The sequence below is a fragment of the Strix uralensis genome, chromosome 14 (assembly GCF_047716275.1).
Source record: "Strix uralensis isolate ZFMK-TIS-50842 chromosome 14, bStrUra1, whole genome shotgun sequence".
Classification (NCBI taxonomy): Eukaryota; Metazoa; Chordata; class Aves; order Strigiformes; family Strigidae; genus Strix; species Strix uralensis.
In genome coordinates, this window is record NC_133985.1 from 22764385 (window position 1) to 22786950 (window position 22566).

Consider the following 22566-nt stretch of genomic DNA (forward strand, 5'->3'; position numbering starts at 1 on the left):
TCTGGATTTGGGGACAATAACAGTGCAGCTGTTTAAATACACTCAAAATTTCAGAAACACACAAGTAAGCACTAAACTTTCCCAAGGTGGCTGAGTAATCTTGTTTGCTTTAGCATTTTAGTCCCCCAATTACCCAAGTGAAGGATATTGCCCCTTTAAACAGAGTTCAAAAAGCCCAAGAATTTTTTATAAATAGCTCACATCCTCTTGATAACAACCAGGCTGCTATTTATTGCCCACTTCCCCTCAGACAGACAGGTCGGAGTATTTAAAACTGCACTTCCCATGAAATCCAGAGGAACTTGGTTTTTCAGGTTCCTACAATTGTTTGTCATTCTGGGTTTCCTTTGCAGTTTACAGCGCTTAGCCGGTAAGCCGTCGTTAAGATATATTGCTGCCTCGCTGGAGTCCTAACCCGCATTTTCCAGTCGATTCTTTGGGACTGGCAGAGAAACCCATCACTTCCCAGCAGCATGGGGTCTTTCCAATTCATTTTTTTTAATCTCCGGACCTCAGCAAGCACTCTCTGGCCTTATTTTACATCCCCACCTTGTATTTACTCAGAAACTGTGCGGCCAAAACTCTCTGTCCTGGCTGAGAGCAGGCGGGTGCTGCTTCCTGATGCTCCCCTAGCTCTGGTGAGGAGGGGGTGCCGTGGGTGACAAGGACCTTGCTGGGGGCACCGCGGCTGCGGAGGTGCTGTTGCTTGTGTCAGAATTTTAGTTAGATCTGTGCTGGTGAGCTGGGATTTATCCTGCCCATAATTCACAGTAACTGAATCCCACTTGGCTAGGCACGAGTCCTTTGCTGCGCTTCAGTTGCTCTGAAATACGGCTGCAGGTTTCTTAGCAGTGGATACAGACATCCATGTAAAGGAAAAAGTAAATTTGGTAGTTGTCTTTATAAAGATTAATTACAGGAATATCAGGAGAGCTGGTTCATGCCAGCCTTTGCTATTTGCAGTAGTGCAGCAGCGTGATGAGGCTGCTGCGGAGGGAAGGGGCAGCTGGTGAAACAGAATCATAAATCCGTGTCCTGGAACGTGAGAGATTATAAAAATTTGGGTTTGGAGGGGCCAAAAAGTTAGGTACTTTAGGCCACGGACCCCTGTAGGGTTTAAAGCGGAGAATCTGTGCAAATAGCTCATCCTCTTCATAGAAAGCAATTAAATACTGTGTCAACAATAATAGGGTTTTTTATTCATACATTCATGCTTTAGCATCTGTTTGGACAAGACAGCTCCACTGAAGAGGCAACAGGAACCGTTTCCTTCCCAGCTCAGAGCAGGGCATTGCTTAGCGGAGGATTTTGCTGCTCCGCACACGGTCGGATGCTCCCGTGCCGTAACTGGAGTGAAGGGACGTGGTGCAGAACGTCCCAGTTTCATGCTCTGAGAATATCGTGTTTCTCATTAGGAGAACCCAGTTACATAACTGCAGCACATAATCACAAACATACCTGGCATTGAGCGGAACTTGGGTTTACGATTTATTCATAAGTATTTCTTCATGCATAAACATCTATTTATTCTCTGTTGTAAGGGGAGAAACATGTAAGTGAAAGCTGCAGTGCTATGGAGCAGTTAGCACACAGGTCACTCTTCCCTCTCTCCAGGTATACTGAAAAGTAAATTTTTTCAGGCTTTTTATTGAGAAATTCCTGGACCTTTTGTGCTTGGGTTTGCAGAACCCAGCCAGGCTGGGGAGGGAGCAGGAGATGCTGGGGGGCTGCCTGCCCTGCCCGGTCGCTCGTTGCCTGCGCAGGTTTGTGGGGCGATGGTCTGACAGAAGCAAACAGAAACCTTAGAGACTTGAAATCCTGGCTGGTTCATTCAGAAACTCTCCACGATCTCCTTTGCTATTTTCTGGGTTTAATAGGCGGAGTGGATTGCTGGGTGGGGGTGAGCCCCAGGTCCTGAGCCATCGTTCAGCCTGAGCTGCTGCTGGGTGACTGTTGAGCCCACGGGAACTAGAGGCAGCTATCTTGACACCAGGGAGACCCAAAAGATTGTGGTTTGAGTTTTTTATTTTTAAAAAATCTTATGAAGACTATCTCCTCCAGTCATGCCTTTGACGGCTCTGTCTTAGCTTGCTGTTTGGTTTTTTACCTGCCATAGCAACCCCTGAGCAAGTAGCAGAAGCCTTGGTGTGCCCAAGTTGGGTGCCCAGGGCTGCTTTCCCCGGGGCTATGATGGGCTCAAGTGGCCCAGGTATGACCAGCAGCTTCTGTGAACCCCCTGCACCCCTCTTGTCCCTCAAAACCCAGGGTCCAACTTGGGTGCCCAGGGTCTGTGCAGGTTGTGGGTGGCTCTGAGTCCTTCCACCCCAAAGCCCATCGAGGCTGAGCCCTGAGCTGGTGTGGGGTGCAAGAGGAGTGAGCCCTGTGTCTCCATGCTGAAAGGCTTTGCCTCGAGCTTTGTAATCACTCGTTATTTCCCTGAAAAGGAAGGATTCGCCTTGGGTGGGAGGCAGGTGCTCTCTGAAGGGTCGCAGTCGTTCTCGGCTCTTTGAGGAGATCCCTAAAGTTTTACGGCGCTCGGTGGGGGTCGGAGTAGGCAGCCTGGTGATTCGCTGTCTCACACGGGGAGGTTATTATCATTAGGAAGTAAAACAAAATGCAAAGGCAATTTATCTTTATGCTGGCCATTTGTCTGCTGCTCACAAAATGCCAAACTTCATCCGCGGGTGACAGGTGCTGGTGTGTGGATCCCCTGCGAGGAGCCAGCTCCTTGTCCGCCTGCGGCACAGGGCTCTCCCTCCTGGCACAGCCTCCATCGTGCCCATTCACACACCACTGGCGTCTAACTCCGGCGATAGAAATTATTTATTACTGGGAGATAAGGTGGAACCCACATGGGAGGGCTGTGCTGCGCCCGTGCCACAGCCGAGCTCCTGCTTGCCACACTTGCCCCAGCATCACACCTGAAAATTCAAGAAATGAAAGAAAAGCTCCTGTATCAGTAGGGTGATTGTGGATGTGGATCTGCTGACTTCTAGTAAATTTTTTTTCTTTTTTTTTTTTTTTTGAAAAACAGACCAGACTTTGAATCCCTTATCTAGTTTCCACGTAAACAGAGCAGAGGTGTTCACTAAGCGGAATGGCATCAAATAATCCCACTCTGGCTCCGCGTGTGCATGTCTGTGCACCTGTGTGTGTGTGTACACATGGTGGGAAAACATTTGTACAATTGGAAAGAATTAAAAAAAGTCCTTTACTGGAGAAGCTTGGGCTGGTTGGTGTTACGGCCCCTGATGAGCCGCACGTAGGGGACGGGTTCTGCCTCGGTCCCGGGGATGAGGGTGAGCGGTGCTGTGCACGTGGCCCGGGAGGGCCAGATCCTGCTGGGTTCACCATGGCAGGGTGCTGAGCAAGCCCTGCACCGCCTGAGCCCCCGCTTTCAAATTGGGCACCCGATGCCTGCCGCAGTGGCTGCCTTTTCCTGGATTGCCTCGTGCCTATTGTTCCCCTCGCCGCGGTGTCTCACCATGAAAGAATGTGTCCTGCTGCCCGGCCAGAAACCCCCCTGGAGCTGCCAGCGAACTGAAGCCCCATCTGCAGGGCTTTATTTAGTTTTCGGTGTGAAGCCATATTACCGCAGAGTTTGTCTTTGAGGATGGATGCAACTTTCACCCAACGTTGCTCATTTGCTCTCCCCATCCCCTCCTCCCACCATGGGCAACGCTGACAAATCCCACATCTCATCAAGGGTGTTTTTCAAACCCTTGGAAAAATCTCCACGTGTTTATTAAGTACCTACTTTAGCAAAATAGTTTAAAAGGACATCTCAAAATTAGCTTTTTTATCTCATTTCTCTAAGTTTCAGCCCATTCCCTCAGAATTAGCGCATTGCTTAATGGGTATTTTGGATGCTTTGATTCACTAGAAATTCCCTTTCTGGTCTGACCTCCAAGAGCTGTGGTTGCTTCCGACCTGACAGTGAAGTCCGTTATACTTTTAGCTCGGTGTATCTCTTTGCCATCTTATAACCTGTGCTCGTGGTGTTGGAATTGTTTCCTTCAATGGTCAATTACTGAAAATGGTATAAAAAATTATTTAAAAAAAGGTGATAATACTGATTGATTGAAAAAATATTCCTGTAACGTCTAATAGTCAAATCAACAAGAGTGCTCTGGTTTGCTTCCAGCAGAGAGACGTGAACACCGAGTTGATATTTTTAAAGCTTTATGTGCAAGACATCAGTCAGTGTTGCCAAACGCTGATTTAAATTTATACATCCTGGCTCAGTCTGTTTAAAAAAAAAACCCAACACCACCAGCACAATGAACGCAGCATCTTTTCCTTATTGCAAATTTTTTGGCATCGGATGTCATGATCTGTACAGTGCAGTTATTGTCTCTGTATCTGATCCAGTGACTAACTCAACATTATTGTTTCAATAATATTATTGCAGGCCAGGTAAAGCACTCGCGTTACCTTTGCGGGTGACACAAAACATGGCGTGTCTTTTAATGAGTCATAGCTCCTCCATAGCGCGTGCAAATAAATAACAGGAATGGTGAAAAATAACCAGGATACTTTATTTTTAGCAGTCTAATGTGATGCTGGGGACACAGGAGGCAGCAGTCGAAGCTGGGGGGAGGCAGAGCAGCGTGTGCTGGTGGATGGGGGCCGTGGATGCTCTGAGTCCCGCCAGGGCCCTGGCGGTGCCCGCTGCTGGTGTCGGCAGCACAGCCTGGGTAAATCACACCATAGGAGCAGCTCTGACTTTTTGTCTCTAAAAATAAATAAGGAAGGAAACAATGTCCTGCTCTTTGGTGAGGCCGGCGAATGGGGCTGGGGTTCTCATCCTGCCCCGTGCCACCCTCCCCCGGGAGGAGTTTGGGTCATGGCTGTAGCTGCGGAGAGCTTGTATTGGTGTCAAGGTGGGAAGGGTTTGTAATGACTTGGGGAAATGAGGAGGGGTTTTCTGTCCCTTCTGCTCCCTGGTGCAGAGGGACCCCCAACCACGGGTGCCTGGGGGTGGGCAAGGGGGGGGATGTGCTGTGGCAGGATGCGGATCTCCGCGCAGGCAGCTGAAATGATGAAGCCTGGAGCTCCCCTCCTGCCCCGGAGACTCATAAATTATGAAAATTACACCTGCCTGAGGCCACGTACTTATTGTGTTATTCCTGTTCGGATGAGCACGAGAGAAGGTGGCGGGAGGGGAGAGCCCTCCTGGCCTTGTCCTCTGCCCCCCGTCCCGTCCCTGCCTCGCGCCATCCCTCCGAGCTCACCCCATCGCTGTGGCTGCGGCGCCCGAGCCGATCCCGTCTCTAACGGCTCCGGGTACAAAACCCAGGGGCTCTGCTCCTAGAAATGGGAAGCACGACAGCAGGGAGCGGGGCTGAAATGTCGAGGGAGGCTCCGTGGGACGCGCCTCTCCACAAAACCACTCTGTGCGGTGGCTACCACTGACTTGGGTTTTTTTTTTTTAATCTCCAGCCCAATTTTCATAGTACAATTGAGCTCTAGCCCTGTGGAAGAAGCAGCCTGACTTCAGTGCAGATCTCCCTGGTATATTTTAGAGCTGGAGGGAAGAATTGCTCCTACAAGTGGATAGAGCAGGGTGTTCCTGTGTGTGGAGGAGCCAGCTCTTCCCCGCTGCAGGTGAACTGCGGGATATTTAAACGATGTGCACCCCGCTGAGCCAGGCCGTGGGGCAGAACCACCCCGAGGCCCTCGCCCGGAATAAATCGATGGGGCTGGAGACCATCCCAGCGAGGGGCCGCGTGCTTTTGGGGCTCCCCTCTGGCTGTTGGCACAGGGGTTCCCCACCGTGCCGGGGGCTCGGGGGTGCCCCGTTCCCCGGGAAGCTCTGCCCCGGCCGCGGCTTTCCCATGCGGAGCTGGTGGCTGAGGTGGCAGCTGCATGGTGCTGTCACAACCCTCGACGGTGCGTGTTGGGGTCCGCGATTCCCGTGTGGTGAGGGGGGTCTGCACCGTGTGCCGGGGTCCCCGGGGCCAGCGTGCTGTCTGTATTACGAGTTATCCCACCCGGGCTCTCACCTCCCTCCATTGCTCCTGGTGTGTGTCGTATCAAATAACTGATTTTGGGCTACTCTCTGCTTGTATTTTTAGAATAATTGCTATAAACATTCTTTGGGATTTTTTTTAAAAAAAACCACAACAGCCATTTATATATTTAACAATATATATTTTTATATATATATATATATAATTTCTAGATCAGTACATTCATCAGTACTTGTTTTCTTCACAAACAGAAGAACTCTTACAATAGTAGACTTTCTAAAATAAATATTATTAAAATAGAGCTTCAAAATAAATATTCTATACAAAGAAAACCTTCTGTGGTAACTTTTCAGGGTGTGTATGTGGTGGGGTGGTAACAGGAGAAGGGGGAAACCTTTATCAGCGTGGGAGGGGGGATACCCAGTGCTGCGAAAGGGCGAGGGCTCATCCGGGTGGGAAAGCCGGTGGCATGAATTTAGTAGCCACTCCTTGTACCCGGCGGGCACTGGGGCAGGGTGGTGGTTTATTTGTCTGCTGATGGTGAGCTCCAGCTGGGGACACGGTGTGGCATTGCCCGTGCGCCGTAAAATCACCCCTTCTTGCTTCCTGGGCCTTGGCTCCGGTGTGCGGGCAGAGGACAAACCCCGGCAATGAACCTGCTACAGCAATTAGCAGTTCAGGGCGGTAAAGCCCAAGTGCCCTGCAACCTTCCTTCTCTGGAGCTGCTCTGTGGTGGCACGGCGCCTGTCCCGCGGGAACCTGCCCTCACCCCAACTCTCGCCTTCGTGGTCCCACCCCACCATGCTGACACGGCCCAAGAGCAAATGTCGCATTTGTGCTAACGAGCAGCCGTCCCTCGGGTTGCCGGGGGGGGACCCGACCTGCAGGGACGGGTGGGCAGAGCTGCCGGGGCTGAGGTGACACGGCACTGTGCCCGTGGTACGTCTCAGGGCTGGCAGGAGACCCAAGTACCTTAAAAGGGGATGGGGGAAGAGAAAGGATGGGGGATACAGACATTATTGACCAGAGACGTACCCTCCGCCAGCCCCGTGCCGCGGCAGAGCCCCCTCTTCGGCGGACCCCCAGCCTTTCCGAGTGCTCACAAAGAGCTCAGCGCTTCCCTGCCCTGGGCCAGGAGCTGGTGGAGTAGAATCCGACTGCTGTGCTGGGAGGCCGAGGAGAAGAGGGGGGGTCACTCTGCTACATTTACCACTGCTCTAACACATCCACTAACGCTTTACAGTCGTCCAGCCCGGGATCGGCTTACACCATAGCAGGATTTATATATTAAAAGAAACCAACAGAGAAATAGTTTACAACTATGTACAATGAAAGTAAATCCAGAGGGGATTGCTGGGTGTATATACATGAGTGTAGATTGGCACAGTGGCGACCACTCCAGCGTTGTATTTGCTTGCAAGGACCATGCATCTAAGCCATGGGCTTTGCTATTGCAGATTTTCAGCACAGATCCCTCAGGAACAGCCAGGGACAGAGGGTCAAAAAGGCAAAACAACCATAGGTGGAGGCCATTTGGATACGTATGGTCCCAGTAGAGGAGGGCAGCAGGCAAATACCTCTCCTGCTGTGTCTTCTGGCCTGTTTGCATCTTAGGAAAATGATTTCTCTTATTAAATACAATACCTTATACATTCAACCAATGGTTCAGTTAGTTTGGGGTTGGTTTTCCTTTTATCTTTTCCCCTCCAATTTGTGCAAGGTAATAAATACAGCTCTGGATCCCCCCCTGCTTCCTTCTTTCTGGTGTCCCCATACGGTCAACACAAGGATAAACTACAAGTATCTGGTGACAGACATAGTATCCTTTTTCTATGATTTATCATATACAAGCTAGCAAACGTTATAAATATAGGAAGTTGTGGGCTTTTTTTTTAAATTCCCCATTCAATAAATATATACAATTAAGCCTAACTAAACCCCAAGTCATCCAGGTTAAATGAATTCTGACAACAAAAGACACCAGAAGTCCCATCAGTACACTCCTGCCAACCCCTACACAGCAACTGTATTGCAACCAAGCAAATGGGATTCCTGGAAATGCTACATGAGCTCTGCCTATTGCTTATCTAATTAGAGATGACATTTCACTGTCACTGCTGTGCATTTACTGAGGAAATTTCCTCTAATTAAAAAAAAAAAACAACCCAAAAAAAGAGATTAGATCAGTTTTCTGCATGCAACAAGTACCTACCTACTTATTACAGTGTTGCATGTTTGGACAAAGATTCTTATTTAGCACCTTGTAGTTGTCAAGAGAAAGGGGTTACTGCATCTTAAGGGGTCACTGCATCTTACGGGAATGCAGAACGGGCCTTAGGATGAGTGCACGGATAAAGCAGATGATATTCACTTACTGAAAACCACAGGCACATCTTTAAGTACGCTCTCTTCCCTCCCCTGGCTTTCCCTAGTTTTGTTGACACTAAAATAAACATTAAAAGCATTCTCTACATTTAAAAGAACACATTTTTGTACAGAGGAGGCAAAAGTCGAGCAGCAGCAATAGAGATGGGGGAATGGGCTGTACTTCAAGCAAATGCCATTCATCCCCAGGACAAAAAAATTTAGAAATCTTAATGAGCAAAGAAGAGCTTGTTCCAGGAGAGGAGGTACTCGATTGATATCCCTATAAAAATACACCTAGGTGTATGGTACACTTAGGTTTCTGTGACTTCTTAACAGAGCTTAAAGAGGTTTAGAGAAACAGACACCGAACGTCTTTGCTTTGTGGTGTGAGTTAAGATCCCCTTTGCTCCAGCACTGGGGGTGAGCACACGCGCCGGGGAAACGGGACTCGACCAACAGCCTTCTGGCGTGGGTTTGTACTGTGGATGTAAAATTAATATTCCATTGAGTGAAACCTCATGCTACGGATCGGCTTACAGGCAGGAGGACACGATGTTGATACAACTGCCTGAACACATCCTGCCGCTATTCTTCCCGGGGAGGGAGCAACCCTGCTACCATCTTGCTTTAAAAAGAGGGTCCAAATCAGTGTGGCCAGGTGGGTGCAAAGAAAGCGATAGGCCTAAATGTTAGAAGACCCTTAAACAAATGAACTGTATCTTTACTTCTGGTTCAACATCTTCGAGGGACACAGAAAGCTTTTGAGAAACACGTACTTTGTGTGCAAACGGCCCTTCTAACAGTGTGCGGGTGGGGAAGGAGGGTGCAGGGAGTTAACCCGTCACCTTCAACAGGCTGCTGGGAGCAAATCAGAGTTTGGAAGGAAAGTGAAAACAAGAAGCCCACCCTGAATACGAATCCAATGCAGCTTTTTGCAGCTGGGAATGGGTATTGCTTGTGCGGCCGTGCCTGCCAAGCGAGCAGTTAATGGTTCTTGTGGCGTGCAGGCATGGTGAGCAGCCGTCCGTCCGAACCAGGAGTTTTTAAGCAGCTGTACTTCATGATATACATAGGTTTTCAGCCTTCACTTGACATTATTAAGATTCCTCCTTTGGCCCCATCTATTTAAATTCTGACCAGTTCCAAAACCCTGAATAACCCAAAGTGCTTCAGTTTGTGGAAATAGTTGCCTCTGCTTTCTCCGAAGGCAAAAGACTAACGTTATCCTCAGAACACAGGTTATTAAAAAGAGCCAAGGCCACCCCCCTCCGTGGAGCGTCCTCCCAAACCATCAAAAGGGCTTTTCTGGCCTGCTTCCTTTGCTCTCCGGCAGCGCCTTGCAAATGACACTGTTTGTGTTTTTGCATCTGCATCCGGGCCGGCTCACTTGGTCATAGCATCTCTGGGACAGCTTGACGCAGCCGGTGGCTGGCAGGTAGCAGAGCAAGCAGGGGAGCACCAGGGAGAGGGCACTCATGAAGGACCAGCGGGCACAGCGGTTGGAGTGGGAGCAGGAGCAGGGGTGGTCGGCGCACGTGCCCTCGTCGTCCTCGTTGGTGCAGTGGTAGAAGACGCCCTTGACGAGACACATGCAGGTGGAGTAGTTGACCAGGTTCTGTGCCGAGCAGAGGCACTCTTGGTTGCACACCCAACACGAAGGCAGAGTGCGGGGCAGCGCGCACTCCTTACACTTGCATTTCCCACAGGCTTCGCACAGGAGAAAGTGCTTGTCCAGTTCCTGAGACACGGGTCCCTTCAGGTCCAGGGGTTTGCAGTTAATGACCTTGGGCTGAATGCGAACGGCGCGGGGGGAGGACTGCTCCGCCACAGGCGCCGGGGCCATGTGGTCCAAGAGCCTTTGGTCTGAAGACGTGCTGCTGCTGCTGCTGATGGAGCTGGGGCGCCCGCTGAACGAAATCCAGGGGTGGGTGACATCCTGCTCGCACCGCTGCAGGTGCTGGTTGGTCAGGACCAGTTCGTGGGGGCCGCGGGGGTGCTTCTGGGCTGCCAGCTGGGAAGCGGTGGGGTTGTCGGTGTAGTCGTTCTCGATGTGAGTTGTCTTCATCTGGTCAATGGGCAGGATGGTGAGCGGATGCTGCAGCCGCCCATAGGGGATCCGACTGTCCAGCAAGGGCTGGACCATCACAGAGTTGGGGACAACGGTGATGTTGTGGGGAATCCGGGGCTCCATTGATAAAGCAGTCTGATTAACGGTGAAAAATCTGCTCTTAAGTATCCTGGGGGAAGGAAAGGAGAAAGAAAAGGGGCGGGGGAGAGAAAGAGTGCATCGTTATTGTGTTACCCTGCAACCCCAGCCCAAACAGGGCTCTTTGCTGAGGCTGGTTATTATGCAGAAGGTCTTACAAGGTAAATTTCTGTCCAAGGGAGTCAGAGCACTTGCCCCAGTATAAAGTGCATCACTCCTCCTGTTCCTCTCCCTAACCTTGGCCATATATAGCTCCTCCAGTCCTGGGAGGGCTACTGTTACTGCAGGCTCCTGAAGTGCCTGTTCATCATTTTTACTGAGGGAGAGCACATCTTAGGGTCACCGGTGCATATTCGCATGTATTTCTGTCAGCAAACTGCCTGCAATAACTTATCTAAGGCCTGGGGGGTTTTCCCCAATTGACCCCGATCCTTATAAAAACCTGATGCCAGGTTGTGGCTCGCAGGAGCGTTGGCCTGGTACAAAGATGCTCGGGAGCGTGGGGCTGAGCACTTGTCCTCGCTAACCCGGGATCTGCCTGCGGGGGGGTGGCTTGGCTTCATCGCGGGGGTGTCCCGTCCCCGTCGGGGACCGCTGGTTTCAGCGGCTGCCTTCAGCCCTTCCACGGGAGGCGGCAGCTCCTGCTCAGCAACTCGTCTGGTTGCAGCCCGGGGTGGGAGCGGACGGGTACAGCTCACCGGAGGGCACACACGCGGGTCACGCTTGCCATGTCACCTCCCGCAGGCAATGAGGGACTCCTCTTCAAAACACTAAGTGGACTAATATTTAGCTTAAGTGCTGTTTACTCACTATACTGGCTAAGCCATCTATTGCCGCCGTTTCTAATTTCATTGAGAGAGTGCAATTTATCCTGGAGTCGATCCAAAGATTCAGCAGCGGCGTAGGACAAGAAACCACAGGAAGTAACTAAACTTAAATCAAAGAACGGAAACGACTTGGTTCAAATTTAGAAAGTGCACATTGTTTTCTAGTAGATGTGCCATTTCCTCACGGGGTGACCTTTATTCATAAATAATAAAATGTTGGAGATCAGTTTAAAGAAGCGGTGAGGAAAGCTTCAGAGCAAGTTGCGGGGAGGGGGAGAAGCTTTTGGTGTCGAGAACAAGGAAATAGTGACCAGCTTAAGGCAGTGCCAGTGTTTGTGTTCAGACAAACAAATTAACCTTTTCCAACAGCATGGAAGATTTTAATATTACAGCAGTCTGAAAAAAAGTCAGGAAGAAACTGCATCCAACTTCAACCAAGTCAGACATGAGAAATATGTGTGTGTGTGAGTGAACGTCCGCCTCTCCTGCAAGAGCACATCCCCCCCTAAATTTAACACAATGCTACAGAAATTGGAGCATGAACTAATTATGCATTTTTGGAAGGAGAAAGAGAAGTGCCTTTTTACCCACTGAAAAATGTCACTAGAGCCCACTATTATATTTGTAAATCGTTGCTTTGGTAGATCACTTGGCATTTCAGGGGTTGAAAACCTGCCAGTTCTCCCGAGCTCAACAGGAGAGGCTGATGCCGGGGAGCGGCAGCCGAGCCCGTGGTCCGTGCGGCACATGCTGGCACCGCGTCCCGCCGGCCGCGCTCCGAGCGCCCGCTGCCCCAGGCGAGCAGGACGAAGTGCTTTATCCAGCAGTAATGATGATTATTGTAACGCAGCCCTTATGCTGTTTCTCTTCACTGGTTAAACTTCGCTGTGGGGCCTTAGCCATTCATTTGAAATTTTTGATTTCATTACTCATTGACACCCTGACTTGAGAAACAAGAGAGTTTTTAAAGCATCTATTCCTATTTACTGCATGTAAAAAATAAAAAGAAGCAATGATTCTGACAACTATGGGGCACGCAGAGGGAAAAAAAATCAATTTTCTTTTGTGCACCAGAATCCAGTGTCATGATATAAAAAGTGCTTTGCTGCAAGCCAGAGTTTCGCAAAATAGTCAGTTCTGTATCAGCTAGGTGTTATGTTTGCAGGAAGACTTCACAGCGGGGTTTTTTGGTCTTGTTTTTTTTTAAGGAGAGAGATGCAGCTGTTTTGGCTGCCAAGAGTAAATGCAGCAGAGCTGATATTAGATGGAAGGTAGCTGGAGGAAATGGTGGCACGCTGAACGGCGCTACGAGCCGATCTGTCTGCTCCTTCGTGTCACTGGCAGCGCTGCCTTCGTTGCCTCTCCTTAATTTTTAAATAACCTCTAGCACGGGGCTCTGCGTTCTGGCCTGAACTCACTCCCACTCCACAAGTCTCTGGAGTTCGGTCCATTCGCAGTAGGTTTAGACTGGCTCTGTGGAGCATTATGGATTTTCAGGTGCCCCGTGTGCCAGCCCGGGTGTGGAGGATAGCTGCTTAGCCCCTCGGCAGCACCCGCTGCCTCTGTCGATGCTGATTTTCCCTGACATGGCAGCTCTGAGCCGGGGTGGCACATTGAGGACATTCTGCATTGCTGGTGGCACCGCCCGGGGACCCCCTTGCCCCGGCACAGGAGGGCAGCAGGTGGGAGGGCAGCCCCCCCCCCCCCCCCCCCCCGGAGCGGCACACGGGAGCTGGCATTTGGGCTTGACATTAACTCTGTAGTCACAGAGTCTGCAACGGTCCAGAACGAGCTATGACATCTCATGGAAGTTATGTCATCAGATTAATCTGGAGGAGGTTTATAGCCATGGGCACTCTTAGAACACCCAAGAGCCTGGTACACAGACGTGGCCATATGCAGGCAGACGTTAAGGGTGGCTTAATGGAGATAATGTTAATCAGGATTTGGGAGTTAATTATCACAGAAAGGAAATGAACCCTGGACTAAACACCACACTTCAGGATAGTTAATGTTGAAAATCATTCATCATCTTTTTTCATTATAACACTGTTTCAAATTGTCTTTCAAACGGGCAAACTACTTCTGCAGAGCAAGGGAAATGGAAGCCCTGACATGGGAAACTCAAAGACCCTGCAGATATTTGGGCACAGAATGTACTTGGATAAAGCCCCTGCAGTGAAGACAGCCAAATAAGACCCAGCTCTCCGAATTCCCAGACCCCTGCTCTGGACACAACATCTCCCTTGCTGAAGATCACCTTTGAAACACCACAGACACACACCCTACCAGTTTTTGGTGCTCGTGCTACACACGGTCCTTCAACTTCTGCCCTGCCTTCTCACTCCTGAGCGGAGGGTTTCCGCAGTTAACTGCTCTTACCTTTCAAGCTACTCTTAAGAGACATAAATTTTTGATATTTATGGAATTTTCCAAGGACCACGACTACGTTGCTGCTGATGGTCTTGTCGCCAGAAGTTTCAGCAGTGCAGTAAGATTGCTGGTGACAGATCCAGGTCAAACATCTCGAGTGCTGAACTCAAGTGCGAGCTGGGTGGCCTTTGTTCTGCAGGGAGGCTCTCTTCCCTTGGGATCTGCCCAGGTGACAACAATGACGATATTTTATGGTGTGGTTACTTCAGTTTTTTGGTCTGTGTGCTTCCACCAGCACGTGCCTCGAGAACATCTTTCCCTGAGCTCTTTCTGCTTTAAGCTTTATGTCTGCAACCCATGAAAAGACAGATTTCAGCAAAGGACACTAGGTATGTGCCCACAGCACTCCATCTCTCCTGGTAAAGAGGACTCCAGTCCAGTTCTCAGGTTAAGGACTTGTGCTGGTCAGAAGCAAGTCAAGAAGCCAGACTGCTCCCATGAAGTCTTGCGGCTGAGGTGTGCCTGCCTGGCTACGTGCATGAATCCTGGTGATTTCCCTGGAATATCCTCCAAGACATCATAACTTGACTTTTTTTGGTTGATGGGTTCCCCAGAGGGGAAAAACACAGCTGTGACCAGTCTAAAAGCGTTTCAGGATGACTGGAACAATACAAGCAAGTCATCCTTTGAAACGCAGGCAGTTTGCAGGCAGATAGAAGGACTCCTTGTGATTGTTTACAGGAGTATCTGGTAAGACGTCCGCTCAGCAGCAGGAAAGCTCATTCCCACACCAGAAGCAGGACACGATGCCCTTCTTCACCGCCCCACCAGGAACCATCCTGCACGCAGGGTGCTCATCAGCAAGGACAACATTGCCTTAAGCAGCAACATTGCTATCTGTCCCAGCCACATCCCCAATCAACATTAATGTTTGGGGTGACCTGGCAGAACTTAAGACCTTGAAAAAGGACAAGAGCCGAAGGGGTGTAACCTTGGGGCTCTTGCACTGACTCTGAAGGCCTGTGCAGGTGAGCAAGGTGGGGGTCAGAGTGGTCAGTTGTGTCGTGTAGTTGCTGGTGTTGGCCGAGATGTTGAAGTGACCTAATTCAGCGCACGGCACAAGGAACTGGCCACTGTGTGTCTGGAGCAGCCGTGGGTTGAAGTGGTGATAAACGTGAGCCACTTTGGTTGGGAGGGAAGGCAAGAAAGACTAGACTGAGCTGTCCATCTCCCCTTTTCTTCTCCCCACTTGTCTGAAGCTGGCTGTGGCAGCCACCCTGCCTAACCAGGAAAGGGACGGTTACTAGAGATGAGCTGCAAATGTCAGACCTCCTAAGAAAGAACATTTCTGCTTGCGGGGCTCATCTGCTGTGATAAGGACGGACTGAAGTTTGTGACACCGGTGTTGTGAACAGATCTGCCCTTTCTGGCAAGGGCACTTGGGTACTACTTGCAGATATAATTGCTCAAATTAAACAGATTTAATATAACAAAATATGTCATTTAAAGAAAATTGTAGATTAAAAAAAAAGAGAAATAGAAGAAAAGATAATAATAAAGTAGAATAGGAGATTTAAGGTAGTTAAGCACCGTGACTTTGCGGAAGATATGACACTCTATGCAGTGGCTTTATTGTCCAATGCACTAATCCAGCCTGACTGGAAATTGCATTTTAATTGAGAAAAATTGCCATACAGAACACTTGTAAACAAAATTAGTTAATCTTTGATCATCAGTAATTACAGACATATTATAGCATTAATGTAGGCACAAATTCACTGGCTGCAATTGTACAGGCAATTTTCTGAAAGCAGACAACAGGAAGAAAAATTCATGTGTTCTTATACTGGGATTTTTTCATTCTTTAGAGGCAGGTGAAACAGTGAAGTTCTTTTCAAAGCTGACATGTCAGCAAACTCCCATGTAGAGAAAATTTATTTTCCCCCATGCCATCCAGGGACTGTATGGTTGCTCACCACATACAATTTTCAAGTCAAAATACACTTCCTTCCAAGGGAGTTAAAATTGGATTCAAAAGTCCAGTTCATAAATGTGCTGCAGTGCTTGTTTCATCTCTTCATCAAGATATTGCCAATTTAAAATTACTATTGTACTAGATAATTACAAGTCCTAAAGTTGTAGGAAACCAACTGTTATTTTAAAGTGTTTTGGTATTATTTCAGACTCAAAAGCTCTGTAAAATTCTTTAGTCATATGAAATTAAAACAAAAGTGATCTTATGTTTTAACAGAATTTTGGACTTGCCTACATCATTTTATAGAAAGCTACCTCCTTGTAGGCAATTCTGTGAGAAACCCCCAAGAAAGCTCGTTCTAGTTAACGTCTTCAGAACAACTGTTGAAGCTATAAGGTTCTAGTATCTTTACTTTCAAAGTGGAGTTGGATAACTTGTCTTCCAGTTACTGAAAAACAAAATGGATCCTGACTTAAATATCTAATGAGGGCAGAAATATGTAATGTTTATAACTGTCTCAGTTACCTATTAGTTAATAAGTTCTTTCTCATGTTTCACAACACTCTAGATGTATGCAGTAACAAAAGAATAATAAGAATAAGGGACTTAAGTCCAGAATTGGGTCCTGTTTAGGAGCCATCCTGCAAAACCCGGCCCTGGGAAGCGCCAGTGTGACTCTGACACATCCCCAGTGCCCACAGTCCCAGCAAAATCAACAGGAAAGTGGGAAAACGTGCTCTCACCTCCTGTCCACCCAGCACCAGGTACAAGGTACCACAGTTTTGCCCAACCCGTTTCTGAAAGATGCAGAAAATTTCAACGTGAGATGTTGATGCGCAGACATCTGGACTCAGCCTTAAATGTTGTAAAAAAGTAAAGCCCCAAACGTGCTGCTTGGTGCGTGTTTGCTAATAGAGAGACCACCAGTATGGTCAGAGAAGTAACGGAGCCATCAATAACTCTTTCTATCCTTTGTAAGCTGTGTGTACCAGATCAGGGGTCACTTTAATGAATTACGCCGTAATTACACCTCATGAGCTGTCTGTCCCTTCCATTGGGTCTGAACAGCGCCAGTGTCAGGGAAGAGCCGTTTGCCTTGGCAAACCAAGCCTCCTCCTGGGTCTGCTGGTGCTGGATTGTCCTCTGCGTGCTCTGTAACATCGCTGGTGGCCCCTCTCTTGAGCCTGGGCCTCTGCCCTGTATCGGCTGGGAGCTGCTGAATGTGCTGGGGGTGCAGCACTGCCCATTGCCATGGCGGTGGGTGCCAGCTCTAGGACATCTGTAATGGTTATAATGGTACTAGGTGGGATGGACACTAATAGTATGGGAAGAGCTGCCTTCTGCCTTCTAATCATGAGCAGAGTAAAGCAACCTTGGGTTTTCAATGAGAATTTTCCATCACAGGTTTCCAAGAATTTTCCAAGATTGAAGCATCACAAGCTTTCATGAAGAAGGGACAGAAAAATTACCACAGGGAAATGAAAGGCCAAGCCCTGACTGATGCCCGTGGGAGCCATGGTAAGGCCTGAACTCGCCTGGAGTCTTGCTGTGGGTCAGTGGGGGCGAGGGGACAGACCAGAGACCTCTGAATCTTGTCACCTAACAGCTGGATTACACCTCCTCTTGGTTACTGTGGTCCTAGACCTGTTATTATCCAGGCAAAAGCTGAATTACAGTCTCTGGAAGAGATGTGACATCCCTTGTTAAGATTAACATACAGGTAGCAATAGTTGCAGAAGACGTACTGCAGAAATTTGCTTATTTTTTTTGCTATATGGGACATGTGAATTTCTAAATCGATAGGGCAACAGGAAGAAAACAAAAAACCCACAAGAGAATCTTTACAGATAAGTCTGAATACAAAGAAATTACCATAATTGAAAACAATATACTTGAAGTAGCATACTGTCAAGGGCGGGCATATATGTCAAGGCCTGCGAACATCAACACTGTTCAGAATTGATGGTAACCAGTGCAAAATTCCTGGGATTTATCACTGCTTTTAGAACATCCATGACTCTTCTCTCTCCTCTGGCGGTTTGGTTACACGGTCTAGAAAACCTTATCTAGGCAGTGCTGTTCACAGCTGCCTCCCGTGCTTTGGGTGGGTGGGCAAGGCTGGCCGTGCTGGCTCCGGCCGGGTGCTGGGGGCCAGGGCTCACCGGCACGTTCCAGGTCCTCCCACCAGCCCTCTGGAAAAGAGGGAAATACCCAGGACACGCGCTGAAATCGAAGCCAGGTGTGTGGTGAAGAGCTAGCCTTGCTATCGGAAGGGACTCGCAGAGGGAAGATCTATAGGGCTTCCTAGGGTCTGTGTGTGCCCAGAGGGGTGGCCAGGGCAGGCATGGCAGCGCGGGGACCTGGAGGGGGGGAAAGCTGGATGCTGCTGGGTGCTGCCGGCCACGGCAAACGAGAGGGATCGATGAGGGACTCGCTTCCCCCAGCCCCAGCGGAGGAGGAGCTGGTGATAAGGCGACCAGTTGTGCCATTGCCTTTGTTTGGGCTGAAAGACATCCCATCCTCTTGTCCAGACCCCCCAGCAGCGGCAAGGGACACGCTGCTCCGGAGGGAAGTCAAAAGGTTCTGTAAAAGCTTTTAATGAGGGAAGATGACACTTGAAGTTAAAGGAGACCTTTCAGTAGTCACATGTTTTTAATGTGTGATTAAGAATAATATATAATGTTGGAGTTCATTAAGACTGAGTTAGGCTGTCTGAATTTTGAGTCAAGCTGTAAATGCTGTAAAAAAGAAAAAAAAGCACTCTTCTCCATCAAGTGTGCATTAATATTAACAAAATATTGATATTAATTCGTTTTGTTCCCCTCCTTAGCAACCTTACCTATCTAAGGCCAGCTAGAATTTTCTCTATGAGTAACAAGGAAAAAAAAAAATTAGAAAGCTTATTAGGGAAACCTGCCATTTTTAAAATGAGACACTAAATTCTTGCCAGAGCGTGGAAATTCAGAAGCTGGGAAATGAGACCTGTAGACTTCCAAGAAGCTGTCTCTGTCCAGCTAAAGTCTGTTCCTATGGTGCAAGTGAATAAAGCACATTTTGGCCCACTAACGTTCAGATCTCTAGGGACTGAAATTTCTTAGTCAAAGCTTTTTATTGGATAAGAACGTTTATTTTAAGGCCAGAAAACTATGCTCAGATATGATCTATTAAGCTAATGGGACTAAATGATAAACGTATTAGAAGGATTTTATATTTTCTTAAGGAAATAGGTTGTATTGCATTCAAAAAGAATAAAAAACAAACAATACTTGTGCAACTGTTTGCCTATAAAAAGGCAGTTTTAAGTACTGGGCTGTATTTGGGAAATTGTACAGCAACATGATTAATTTTTTTTTTTTTTATGGTTAATATTTGGAAAACTATCAGAACTGTGAATTAATTATTGCTGTAGTGTTGCAAGGGTTGTTAATTTTATTTCACTGAAGTCTGATAACAGGATTTTTTGGGGGGAGGGGGGAATTGCTTTTTGAGACGTTGCATTTCCCAGTATGGTTTGGGAATTAGTCATGATTCCATGAAAACAGCTTTTGTTTTGCTGTTTCAGGAGGAGAACAAATAATTTCTCCCCTGCACATACCTCACAGAGGATTTCAAAAGGACTGCAGTATTCAGAAATAGTCTTTTTAATTTTATAATACCAATGTAGAGTCCCTTCTAGCAACAGAAAACACAGTAGCCCATGGAAAATGGCACATTTATCAATGAGACATCCCCAGTGGGGTTCCAATAACTGAGACCAACCCCTCCTCCTGCTATCATTCATTTTTATATGGAGAAGGGGGAAGCTAGTCATCGGGATCATTGTGATTCTGTGCACAAATTGTAGCTTTAGTCTTTAACCCAAAATAAAGAGAGGAGGGGAAACCCTTAATATTGGGAAAGCTGCATTTCTGCACCTAATTAAGCAGCAATTCCTGAGCTGATTTTGACATACTGTACCCTTAGCATGGTATAGAAGAAAGGTAGCAGCTGAAGAAGTTTTAAAGAATCTAGAACGTGCCTTTTCCACTCTGGATAATTCAGGGATGCTTTTCCTTTTCTCTTTCTTTCCCTCCTTCACCCTTTAAGGAAAAACTCGGGGCTATAAAAGATTTAAATGAAGAAATCAGACCCTTGGTCACTTGAAGAAAAAGAGTGAAGCCTTTTCCTCCTGTGATCAATGCTGATATTCATTTGCACTGCCATTTCCAAGGTCTGCATTTCCAGTCCTGCTTTCCCCCGAAGACCTTTGTGCCTTTTATATGCCCCTTTCTGTTTTTTCCATTCCCTTTCTGATAATGAATTTTCAGAACATGTCGTCTCTAGGCTTGTCTTTCTCCTGTGACGCCAGGACTGGTACCAGAAAATAAAATCCTGGCTTATCTTTGCTACGCAGTTGGTAGAGAAGAGCAGCCAAGACAGGTTTTTCCTCCATATATAATACACTTTGTATACCTTTATGAAATGATTCTAGGTACACATTTTTATTACTTATCTAGCCTTTAAAATGTATAAAACCATCCAGATTTAAAACTGAAGCAACCAAGTGTACAGTAAGGCAGGGAACAGAACAGTGATGGAATAAGGCACTGAGGCCAAAAAAAAAAAAAAAGGAGACAGTTATATGAAATAACATGCTAAAGAGCAAAGGTCATGCAGGAAAGATCTGACACACCAGTGGCTGGTCCCTGAAGTGTCCTATTATGGACACAGCTCAGAACTACTTGACACTGACAAGACATAGGGCTTTGGAAAAGAGAGGAAATGCACATAATCAGTTTTCATATTCCAGAGCAAGGAATATCCAACTCTGATTTGTCAGCCCAGGTGACCATATATTTATGCTCCTTTTCTGGGGAAGGAAGAAGGGATGAAGGAGAGGACATCCCAGCAGCAGAAAGCCTGATTCTGCTATAAAACCCTGCAAACCAACCCGACGCAAGTGTGGTGAAACCTGCCTGCCATGTACGTACACCAGATGCAGATGTTGATGAAAGGACACAGAAAAGAGGTGTGAACAAGAAACACGGGAGCACAGATGCAAATTCTCAAGAAACGGGATATTCCTTCAGAATGCAAAGTCTGCTTTAGGTCGTGAAGCACCAGGCAGCTACCCACCGTATGTAATTATAGATAACTGCTGCTAGGAAAGTCACAGGCAGGAGTACGCCTGTGATCAGCGATCTTTAAGGGACGAGACAGATACATCTAGGAAGAGCGCAAGATTTTCCCCCGGGGAGCAGGCTTGATTTTTCCACACTTAAAAAACACCGAACGTTCGCTCGCAAACCCAAATCTCGCACTTACTTGGAAGAATTCAGCCACGACCATCTCCCCGCGGGCGAGTTAATCCCAAATCCGAGGCGGACGAGGGGGGCCGGACCTGGGAGAATGCTGGCAGGAGCGGCTGAGAGCTGCGGGAAGGGACCTGGAGCGCGGCGCTGTCAGCCGCGGCGCTGCACCCGCCGCTGCCTGGGAAAATGGCTATTTTATGAATGGGAGGGCAGCGCCCCCTCCTGCGCATGCGCGGCCTCCAGACTCTATGAATGGGTGGGCACCGGGGCGCCAGCGCGCATGCGCGGCTGCCTTTTTTATGAATGGGGGCTGGAAAGGGACGTGTGGCGAGTTGCGGAGGACGGATACGGCTCGCGCTTTTTTTCTTTTTTTTTTTTTCTTTTTTTTTTTTTTATGAATGGAGGGCAGGCGCCAGCTGCGCATGCACCGCGCCCCCCGCCCGGGGCTGGAGGTAACGGCGGCCGCCGCCGTGGGGGGCACCGCGGTCCTGGGGACACACACACACATATACCCCCTCCCACCACTCCCCGCCGGGCTCATCCTGCCCCGTCCCCCCACTTCCCGCCCTCTCCGAGCGCTGCCGTGAGTGGGGAGCAGCCCTGAGGATGCCCCCGGGCACAGCCGGTGCCCCCCCCATCATCACCCTATTATCCCCCCCTTATCCCCCCCTTTCCCCCCGCCCCTTATCCCTCCCTGCCCCGGGATGCTGCAGCGCGCTGTGAAATGGGGTATGGGGGGGTGTCGAGCTGCCGTGTGCGGGTGGAGGTGGCGGGGGGCTTTGGCGACCCCCGTTTTTGGGAGAGTGAGAAGATAATCGTGGTTTTCCCGCATTTGGCCCCGCGGTTCGTGCCTTGCCCACGCGTCGTCGTCCCCCCCGCTCCGACCCCGCTCGCGTTGCCGGTTGCGCGTTTTGCCGCCGGCCCGGTGTGGAAAGGCGAGCAGAAGCCATCGCTATATTTTTTACGTTCTGTATAGGCGACGTGTGGATTGATTTTATGGCTCCTGTCTCTTGGGAAGGCAGCGGGGGGTAGGGTAGAGCCGCCCAGGTCATACCAAACCCAGAGCAGGGAGATGCTCCTGCGCCCTGGGAGGGATGTGATGGATGTGCTCTTCTCAGCTCTGCAATTTTTTCCATGTTTAGCTTTTCCTAAATCCCGCTGGGCCTTGTCCCCAGAGCTCCGCAGGCAGCGGGAGGCAGGCCTGCAGGGCCGGGTTTCCAAATGATCCTTCAAATTCTGCTGTTTGCTGCTGAGCTCCCTGCAAAGCCTTGTCCTCACCTCACGCTGAGAGCCCGCGGTGCCCTGACGTGCTTCGGTTCCCTTCAGCAAATGGAGAATCTCAGGCCTCAGCAGGTCTCTGTGCGCCCTGTCCTCTGGGATCCTCGGAAACAGGTTGCTTTACCCTGAAAATGCATTAACAATATATTTTTAATGTGTGTGAAAAGTCATCCTCGGGGTACAAACCAAGCCCCTTCCCATTTCCTGCCGTATTTATGACACGTATATTTAAAAGCCCACACCACACTGAAAAGAAGTTCATGTTATTTATTTATTT

The 22566-nt window shown here is 48.7% G+C and overlaps 1 protein-coding gene across 1 annotated transcript; it reads right to left on the reverse strand.

The window, feature by feature from the left end:
- Positions 1-6212: 6212 nt before the first annotated feature.
- SPRY4 (sprouty RTK signaling antagonist 4) lies at positions 6213-21575 on the reverse strand. Its single transcript, XM_074883473.1, has 2 exons — positions 21025-21575; positions 6213-10576 (listed from the first exon to the last, which is right to left on the reverse strand). The coding sequence occupies exon 2, from the start codon at positions 10528-10530 to the stop codon at positions 9631-9633; it is 900 nt and encodes a 299-aa protein (XP_074739574.1). The 5' UTR covers positions 10531-10576; positions 21025-21575; the 3' UTR covers positions 6213-9630.
- Between the last annotated feature and the right edge of the window lie 991 nt (positions 21576-22566).